This window comes from Prunus mume, linkage group LG3 (assembly GCF_029339155.1).
Source record: "Prunus mume cultivar Tortuosa linkage group LG3, ASM2933915v1, whole genome shotgun sequence".
NCBI lineage: Eukaryota > Viridiplantae > Streptophyta > Magnoliopsida > Rosales > Rosaceae > Prunus > Prunus mume.
The window spans coordinates 17754068-17764561 of record NC_142700.1 but is presented as its reverse complement, the minus strand read 5'-3'; the positions used below and the strand labels follow the sequence as shown (position 1 = coordinate 17764561).

At 35.4% G+C, this 10494-nt stretch overlaps 1 protein-coding gene across 1 annotated transcript; it reads left to right on the top strand.

Annotated features, from left to right (window-relative positions):
• On the top strand, positions 1–8926 carry LOC148918940 (protein ENHANCED DOWNY MILDEW 2-like). The gene is given in 17 exon segments (XM_089048138.1): positions 1–195; positions 740–882; positions 973–1069; positions 1178–1276; positions 2078–2325; positions 2440–2625; positions 2712–3230; positions 3493–3640; positions 3773–3874; positions 5519–5611; positions 6014–6055; positions 6834–6944; positions 7986–8057; positions 8151–8214; positions 8217–8268; positions 8378–8441; positions 8567–8926. Coding segments are annotated over 17 exon segments (2445 nt in total). The 5' UTR covers positions 1–15; the 3' UTR covers positions 8792–8926.
• Positions 8927–10494: the final 1568 nt, after the last annotated feature.

Genomic DNA, 10494 nt, shown 5'->3' with positions numbered 1-10494 from the left:
TTAAACGTAAACGACATGGCGTTGGGCTTGGAGGTTTTCATTCCTAATTCCTCACTGGGGGAACATACAAAGAAGTTCAAGTTTCGCAGCAAATTGAAAAAGGAAAGAATGGAGAAGAAGACGAAGCGACGAGGCGAATTAGGAATGAATAGTTTGTGTGAGTTTCATCGATCAAGAGACGAAGCGAAGTCCAAGGTTTTGTCTAGCTTCTTTTCTTGTCATTGTAACTTTCTTTAACATGCAATTAGCCTTTCATTATTATTTTGGACTACAATGTATAGTCTAAATTACAAGGTTGGAGCTTTCTCACAAACACACAACATCAAGATGCTTCTAGTCTGCAAGTCACGGCTTTTTTCACTGGACTAGACCCCGTTGGCATGATTAGCCATTTTTAGTACTTCTTATCATCACTATCTACTTTCCAGATATTTCAGAGAATTTCTTTTCTTTTTTGTTTTTGTTTTTGTTTTCAACTTTGTTGGCTTCTGTACCTGATTTTTATTTTCAAATGCTCCTATGCATTCATGTGATTGCTCACTGCATAGTCCACTGCAATTTTTTTAATTTTTCCTGAACTTTGTTGGCGTTGGGCATAGATATTATAGATTTGTGAACCTTTATGTGAACACATTGAGCTCTATGTGCAAGCTGCTTATTCTGTAATTGAAATATGGTTGGTATTATTTAAATATGGGTTGTTATAGTGTTTGAGCCAGTGAACTCATTGGATTTTCAGGACATTCAAGCTATCGAAAAGCCTGGATTTATAGTTGATCACATGGAAGATTATGGGATTGAAGTTGAAGACGAGTCCATTGATGATGATGACCTGTTTGATTCTGTTTGTGCTTTTTGTGATAATGGTGGCAAGCTTTTGTGGTATGCTTTTGTGTTGTCTCGGCATTCTTTGAAGAACTTCATTTCCTAGAAGTTATGGCTTAAATGTATGTAATTTTTTCTCTAATACAGCTGCGAAGGGAGATGCCTAAGGTCCTTTCATGCAACTAAAAGGCATGGTAAGGATACTAGGTGTGAATCTCTTGGCTTTACCCAGGATGAAGTAGATGTATGCTCTTCTTATCCTCTTTTGTTGTAAATCCTGTTTCTTTCTTTTTTGTTGTCTTTTTGTTGTTCGTGTTATGATAGTTTTTATTTTATGTTTTGAACTTTGTAGGCGATGCCAATTTTCTTCTGCAAGAACTGTGAATATAAACAGCATCAGTGCTTTGCTTGTGGGAAGCTAGGATCCTCTGATAAATCTTCAGTTGCTCAGGTATGAATTGTTTTATACCTAGCTGTTGACATGTCCACTTGATTAGGTTTAGCAAGTTGTACTCTAATATGAAGGATTGTTATAATTTTAAAACTAGGACTGTATAGTTATTCTATTTTGTTCCTATCTTAATGAAGCAACGCTGCATTACAATTTTGTTCTTTTGTTTGTTCTTTTTATTTTGGGGAAGTATGCTGCCCTTTTGTTTTCCTTGTGTGTGTGGTAACATGATGGGTTATTCAGAAATGAGCTGCTCGGGATCATTTTCTAGTGTACGGTCTACATCTTTTCTTAAGTGTGCTTGTAGTGCCCAATTCATCCTTTGAGCATTATTTCTGGTTGGCATTCTTTTCCATTTCTTATATTATGTATTTTATTCTTTTTTTACTTTCGTTTTCCTCAGTCTAGCTAGAATAACTTTTTGGTCTACACGCACATGTATTTCTCTGGTTACTTTTTGGTCTACATGCACATGTAGTTCTTGCAGGTTTGAAAGCCTGTTGAGTCAAGGAAATTGGGAGTTCAAACCTGCAAATAGCCGCTCCCCTTCCTAGAAGCCACTGATTAAATTTGGTTTTACTAAAGAATATATATATATATATTTTTTTGGGTAAATGGTTTTGCGTTCATGTTGTCTTTTTTATCTGGATAATAGTCAGCTTTTTTATTTATTATATGTGTATACATCAGTCCGAAATCTTCAGCATGTTCTTTTCTGCCTTTTCATATATTGTCATCAACAGAGTAGTACTCATATTCTTAAGTTTGGGTTACCTTAGCACTTCTATTAATTGCTGTTAGGTCTTCCGCTGTGTTTCTGCAACCTGTGGTCAATTTTACCATCCACACTGTATTGCACAACTCATTTATCAAGACAACAGAGTTACTGCTGAAGAGCTTGAGAAAAAAATTTCTATGGGGGAATCTTTTACATGTCCAATTCATAAATGCTGCGTTTGTAAACAAGGAGAGAATAAGAAAGATCCCGAGTTGCGGTTTGCTGTATGTAGGCGTTGTCCAAAATCCTACCACAGGAAATGCCTACCAAGGTACTCTTAATTGTAATTTTTTTTTTCTGTTTTCCTTTTAATATGCTGTTATGAGACCATGGGTTAGTCCTTTATTTGTGTCCAGATGAGCAATGCTTGAATTTCTTGTACCAGTGAGATTGTAATTGAAAAAATTGAGAAAACAGAGGAAGACGAAGAAGAGGACGAGGAAGAAGAGGAAGACGAAGAAGTGGAAGACGAAGAAGTGGAAGATGAAGAAGATGAAGACATAGAGGGTGAAGATGTAATAACAAGGGGTTGGGATGGTCTATTGCCTAACCGTGTACTAATATATTGCCTGTAAGTATTAATTTTTGTGAACTACTTTTGTTCATTACTTTGTCTGCTTTAATTTTCTGAACGCTTTTTTGCTTCCTTCGTATTAGGAAACATGAGATAGTTAAAAGAATTAAAACTCCAATAAGGGACCACTTAAAATTCCCTGATGTTAAAGAAAAGAAGACTGGTCTTGTAGAGAAAAAGAGAAAGTGGGCAGCAGAGTCCTTTTTAGATAGAGAGAAATCTGTTACAAAGAAGAGAAACCTTGCATCTGAAGAATTCTATAGGGGTAAAACTGCTCATACAATATCTAAACAGAAGCTGAAGTCACCTTGTGCTGGAAAAGTGGGCGGCAGCAGAACTACTGAAAAAGTACCTTCTGGGTTGGATATATCAAGAAGGGTGAAAGTAAATAGTTCTTTGAAAAAGGAAATTAAGACTTCCGTGGCTGAGGAAAGGAAGTCCTCATTCGGTGATATTCTATTTGCCCATGTGAAGGGGTCTGAGCAAGTGAAGTCAGGGAAGCAGGGTAAACCTGATGGTGAGCGTAACTCAGCAGTAGTTAATCTTGCCCCTAAAAAGTTGAGCAGCGCACCACCTTCTTTAGATGAAGCTACAAAGAGAAGGTAACTCTTTTACCAATTCTATATCTGTTTATATATTTATACACCATTTTTTGATAGCATTACATCGGTCATCAATATATATGTATAATACACCCTTATTTTAGCACCTCTCTCTCTCTCTCTTTCTATACATGTAGCGCAAACACACACATGTGTTTGCATACTTTACAAGGACTTACCAGGGCTGCAGACAATCTTGATTTGAGGTTTCAGTGTTATTATAAGTTGTGTGCAGTTATCTGATTTATTTCTTGGAATTCAGATTATTGGCTCTAATGAAAGATGCTGTGTCTTCAATAACTTTGGAAGAGGTTAAAAGAAAGCATAAAGTTCCTTCGACTCATGCATTGTCGTCCAGAAATGCTGTGGAGAGGAACATTACACTTGGAAAGGTGGAAGGCTCAATTGAGGTACGTCTAAACTGGGAGGATTTCTGACCCATTAAAAAAAAAAAAACTGGGAGCATTTCAACTGTTCTGGACTATGAGTTTTTTATGATTTCTTTTATCAAGCATTTCGTAACACTGTCCATGTATATTTAGGCTGTTCGAATGGCATTATGGAAACTAGAGGAAGGATGCAGTACTGAAGATTTAGAGGCTGTGTGTGCACCTGCGATGATTAACCAGATTTATAAGTGGAAGGTGGTTTCCTATTCCTGTCTCACTGTCCTACAACTTGTCTTAAGTTTGGTGGTTAGGCGAAGATTATACATCTTGTTTGTATTAATTTATAGGTCTCCTACATTAATGCTTGTTGGTCTGTGTACTAGACTTATGCATCTCAGCTATATAATATGCCTAGTCAGGTTATGCTTGGTTTGTGGCCCGGGTAATGTGGTGTAAACTAGCCAGGTTAAACCTAGTATCACAGTGGTCAAACTTGGGTTGATTGAAATTGGCTGGAGCCAAGCTTGATTAACTATGCTCTAAGTTGTGCTTTGAACGTTGGTTTCTGGCATGAGGTTCACTTGTATGTGAGATAAGCTTAACTTGAATTCGTCTTAGGTTCGGTCAATGTGGGATGTGAGCTTAAAGCATGGTTCGAGTCACTTAATGACTGTAGGAAAATGCAGATACATAAGTGAATAAAGAAATAAAGAAAATCACGTAACAAATAGAAAATTTTAAATAGAGAGAAGAAGGAATTTTGGTAAATTATTGAATTTTTGGTTTTAAAAATTTTATTGGGAAGCAGCTGAAGAGCAAATGAACGAGGTGAACGGATTTAAAGTAGAGTTTTCTTGTGATAAAATAGGAGCCAGGACAAGCCTGGCTTCTAGTTTTAATTTTTTAGCAAGCTTGTTATTTTCTTTTAGCTTGGCTTGTTTCCTTTACAAGCCAAGTCCAAACGAGACAAATTTTTTTAAGCACTTCGAGCTGTATTAAGCTGATTGACAGTCTTACTTGGGTGCAGGTATAGGGTATGCTGTTATTCTTGATGCACATTGCTAGGGGTAGGCTACGTTGATTTAATTTCAGTCCACAATTTTAAGAGGAAGCCTATTTGGTTGTTTGGTACATGCTGATAGGTACTCATTCACAAATAATTTCCAAACATTTAAGATAGACTGACATAGTTCATTTTTAAGAGTTCGAAAATATTAAGTATGTGCAGTTGCATGTTTGCTTGAGATATAAAATGTGTGATGATGAGCTTTTTGTAGCATCCTGTGTGGCCTCACTCTAGAATAACAGCTATTTCCAAATGGCTTAATGCATCCAGCATAGAGAGAATAAGAGCATCCACAATGATGCTCTCTATTTCTTAGCTAAAATTTGGCTAAAAATATAAGAAAGCTATTTTAGGAGCTCTCTAAAAAATTTCAACTCCAACCATACTCCCTAATTTGGAGAGTCATAAATGCTATAACTCTTTTTTGATTGGTCCATCTCTATTAAAAAAAAAAATAATAATAGTAACATTAAATAAAGGTTTGAAATACTCATTAAATAAAGCAACATTAAATTATAGGGAGTCACTAGGAGTCCTTTCTCTCTCCTCAAATTTAGGAGCTCCTAGAGGACTCCCTATTTTAGGAGGTGGATAGGGAGCGTGGTTGGAGTTGCATTTGTACGATTCCTCCCTAAAATTTGTCTAAGGAGGAGGTTTAGGGAGCCCATTGTGGATGCTCTAACTGTTAGCTGTAGATCTCCTCTATTTTTTTCTTTCTTTGGGTTGAGTTTGCTAGGCCATTTTACTCTTATGTAATATTTGTACTAATGGTTCATTAGGAAACGGTTGTGCTCTCTTACTTCCCATTAATTTATTGACTTACCTTGATGCAGAACAAGCTGAGAGTCTATCTTGCACCATTTTTGCATGGAATGCGCTACACCTCCTTTGGTCGCCATTTTACAAAGGTGGAAAAATTAGAAGAGGTAATCTGATTGTGTTCAAGTTTCAGCTATTTCAAAGTTATGAAGCACTTTTTCTTTATCTTATTATTTTGGCTTTCACTACTCACCATTGACAAAAGTACAAAAATATCTTATCTTTGAAAGTTCTCTTATGACTTCCCATCCGAAGGACCCAAAAAACTCTCCATTCACACAGCGGTGTGGATTTTTATTTACACCTGCTTTCTCATAAATGTTTGGCTGATTAAACTCAGTGGTAGAAATACTATACAGTTATTCAATTATACCTTCCTCTTTGAGATAGTTTTACCTTTTTTTTTCTTGCTGTACATGTTCCCTTTATTAAATTTGAGCCACGGAGTGTGGATATATGAACTCCATGAACCCTTGAAGAAGTCTAAAAACATAATTTTGAATGTGCAGATTGCTGATAGGCTCCATTGGTACGTAAAGAATGGAGATACGGTAAGGATGTACATTCTTATTTTTGTGGTATAATTTTAGTGCATTGTTTGGTGTATGTGAGTGCACTATATGTCTTGTGAACATGATATCTTTTGGATGTTGCTTTGAGTTATGCAATTCCTGATACTTGATGATCTGAATTGAGTATGCTGTTCCAAATTGTAGTCATTCAGTACTATATAAAAAATTATTTTATTCGCATGGTTGGTTATTTGCCTGAGTTTGTATTCCTTTTTTAGAATCTTCGTAGTACCTGAAGCTGTATTCCATTGTTCACCTATAGGTCAACTCAACAGACTGTTAAAGTATATTTGGCTTCTGAGTTTCTGACCACAGTTTTTGTACTGGTTTTGGAATTAATAAAATTCATTTCTTATTAAAAAAAAAAAATCCAAGAATTACATTAATTTTTTTTTCTGCAACAGAAACATCTGGTGTTGGAAAAAGCTATCATGATATATATGAACTTTTGTTTGAATTTACACAGTTGACTGATTGTGCAATATATGTATTCACCACAGAAGTCATAAGATAGGTAAAAATAAAAATAAAAATCAATTTTGTGTTCTTAAGTACATATCAAAAGAATAGAAAAGATAACTAATGTTGTTGTGATTCCATATTAAATGGGATATCAATTTTGGATCATGAGCTTATGTTGTTAGTTATGAATTTATGATTGCTAGTGGCTTGCTTTTTTTTAAGATTACATATTCAGTGTTGATTACCCGATCAAAATAATGTTGAGTACCTGATTGCTTACGGTCCCAATGAACAGATTGTGGACTTCTGTTGTGGTGCTAATGATTTCAGCATCATAATGAAGAAAAAGCTTGAAGAGACAGGGAAGAAGTGCTTTTACAAAAACTATGACATCATTCAACCAAAGGTAATCCTCATCAGTATTAGTCCTTAATATTAGTCAATCCATACATCATATTATCAATGACAGTGTAGAAACTAGAACAGTGTTTGTAGTCTCAGAAGTTATTGTTTTTGAGGGTCTGAACCGCCTGCTAGAAATATGTACACCTGATAGCTTTATAGTTTATTCCAGAAATTTCAGTTGGTTGGCTTTCAGAGTCAGATAGTAAAGAGATAGTGTAGTGTGGGTTTTCTCCTATTTCTTCTCCTCTGAATTTTTCCATTTCTTTAAAGTTATTATAATTTCTAAAAATGTTACCATTTATAGTCCACCAGTTTCATAGACAGCACCCATCTTGTGTTGTCTTACATTACTTACCGGCTTTTCCAACTTTGGATTGGGCCAAAAGGGTCTCCTCCTTCTCTCCCACTTGCATTCCTACTAAACAAGAGACAACCAATCCATCCATCCATCCATCCATTTTCCCGCCCCTTCCATTCACTCTTAATTCTGCATTAGCAAACAGTGTTTGTGCTTCTTACTTTGGAAAGCCCCAGATTGTGGAACAGTACAGAAGAATCATGTACTGGGACGTGGTTATATATTTAAGACAGTTTATTATGGAAAAAAGTGTTTTTGGGATCTAATATTGGATTACTTTTTGTTATACCTCTCAAATAATGTGTAAAGGGGCCTACTGAAACAGGTAATGATATAAAGATTTCCAAACTAAATTGGCCTATTATAGCCAGTACATACATGCAAGTACAAAAAATCTTGTCCTTCCACTGTGAATGCCTACCACATTTCAGACTTCAGGTTTATGAGGTATATGGTTGCAGTGTAATGCAATTTGTACAATTTGTACAATTCTTGATTCTCTTCATCCTCATTTTTTGCTTCAAAAAGTTAATTGTGATTAATTTTGTCTCTTATGATTGTTTTTGTATCTCACACTCTATGTTGGGTTGTAGGCTTTTGTGTATGTGCATTTTGGTAATTTACAGGCTTATGAAACAGGAGAACTGGGAAACTGATCATTTTATGTGGATTTTCATTTGGCAGAACGATTTCAATTTTGAGAAGAGAGATTGGATGACTGTTCAACCAGAGGAGTTACGGACAGGGTCACGATTGGTAGGAAATTGGAGCCTGTTGTTATTTATCAAGATGTTTGCAATCAGCCTTATGTTAATTGTTTCACTCTGCCTAACTTTGCTTCTTGAGCAGATCATGGGGTTGAACCCTCCTTTCGGAGTTAAAGCAGCTTTGGCGAACAAGTTTATCGACAAGGCTCTCAGTTCAATCCAAGGATTCTTATTCTAATTGTTCCACCAGATACTCAAAGGTAGCTGCTTTCCGTTTCATCTCTCTCTCTCAGACATGCATCATACGGGCATGCCTGTGAACTGGACTTAAATTTGTATATAGTTTCTTACATTTGGGCCTTTCATCAGGTTAAACGAAAAGAATTCGCATTATAATCTAATTTGGGAGGATGAGCAGTTTCTGTCAGGAAAGGTAAAGTGATATGTGTTTGTCCTAGCATCTGAATCTTAATCGTCTAACTTGAAACTTTAGAATGTGAGTTTAATGGTGGCTTGTCTTCCTTGCTGTCATTCTATCTCCCTGGATCTGTTGATCAGAATGACAAACAAATGGAGCAGTGGAATGTGAGGCCACCTCCACTCTATCTTTGGAGCCGTCCTGATTGGTCTGCTGAGAACAAGGCTTTAGCTCGAGAGCATGGGCACATCTCTGCATCACCACCAGGGTTACATGAAAACATTGCCAAATCAACAACTCTGCACCACTTCCCCAGCTCCAGGCGTTTTCATCACAACATTCCCAAATTCACAAACAATTTCTAAGCGTTTCAGCTAGGTTCTGTTTCCCAACCAATGGCTCATGAAGGTTGTGCAAATCTTTTTCATTGGTCAACTGTTGAGTCATGTAAGGATCAAGTAGCCTCATTCCAATTACAAAATTAAGAAATTGAATTTGCATTTGCATTTTTGTTTTGGAAAATAAATAAAAATTATAGAGAAGATCCTCGAAGGATCTTATAACCATACAAGTCAAATTTAAATCTAAGCAACATATCCAACAGAAAATTATGAGTGTTGCTAAATGAACCCTAAAATTAACTGAGTACACTCTACTTCTAAATTATTTATTGAATTACTAATTTACTCTAATATAAAATTACCAAAAAGAATATATTGAATTATCAAACAAATATAATTTTAATAAGTTCACCCTATTCACCATATTCAGGATTTAGGAAAGATTCATGCCTAACTTCCAACCCCATAAAAGGTTTATGCCTACTAAGGAAAGAAAAGTATCCTCCACGTCTGTGCCAAATTATTTAGAGAATATTAACTGTACATTTCTTATATACTGCATTGACCAAGGGTTCGAAAATAAGGTTGGAGAAGCAGAGAACCGATAGGTTTTCCACAAGCTCCTTGCCCAAATAGTGGTCTGTCCTGTTAACAGAAAAAAGAACCTTATTATTAGATTATGATCCATATTCATTGCATGACCAAAACCAACCGGGTTTAACAAAATCAACCTGAATATTTGATCCTCTTCTAGGTACCGCTGGAGGGCCTTGGTCAAGGCAGTAGAGGTTCTGAATCTCGACCAAAGGGTTTCTCAACAATACCCCTGGTCCAGCCGTTACGAGATGAGGGTGATGAGCTAGCCGAACGCCTAAAAGAATGGGTTTGGTGTTATGTGATAGAGTGTATTAAGGTGTACAAAATATATTTTTGGTAGTTAAATAGGATGTACTTAGTTAATTTTACATTTTGATTTAAATATTAGGGTGTGCTTAATTAATTTTAGGGTTCGTTTAGAAGTATTTAAAATTATGAACCAATACAAGCATTTGAATAACTTTTCCCTTTCTTTTTCTATTTATAATGTGGCAAGTTGGCAACATGAGAAAAAAAAACATCTTTTTTTGTCTATAAACTCTATGTTCCAAACACTAGAAAGAAAATCAATTTCAACTGCAGTGTATTCATGGTCATACGAAATTAAAGCATAAAAAATTCACCTTCAATGTTTCATCCAATACATATTTTTTGTAAACCACCCTCAATGAATTTTTTTATTAAACAAATCAAAAAATGAAGAAGTAAGCTTCGAGGTCAATGACTCACATAGTTTCTTTTTAGTTGCGACACAATTATATTACTGTAAAAAAACTTGTAAGGAGCTTGTAGCTCAAGTGGTTAAGAGTATTTATTCATACATTTGAAGTCTTAGATTGATTTCCTTTTCTTTCAATATTGCTTGTATAAAAAAAAAAAAAAATTAAAAACAAACCTGCAAAACAGTACATGGACATGAATTGGTCAATCTATTATGATGATAGTTGATCAATGTCATTGAGCTCAACATAATGATATGGCTCTGGCTGGCGGAGACATGCTAATTATGAGAGTCTCGTATTTTTTATTTTAGTTTTTAGATACCTAATTTCTTATTATTTTCTCCCACAAATCTCAATTTTTCTCCATTTCATTGAAAAAGAAATATTAAACGTAATTATAAATAAAAT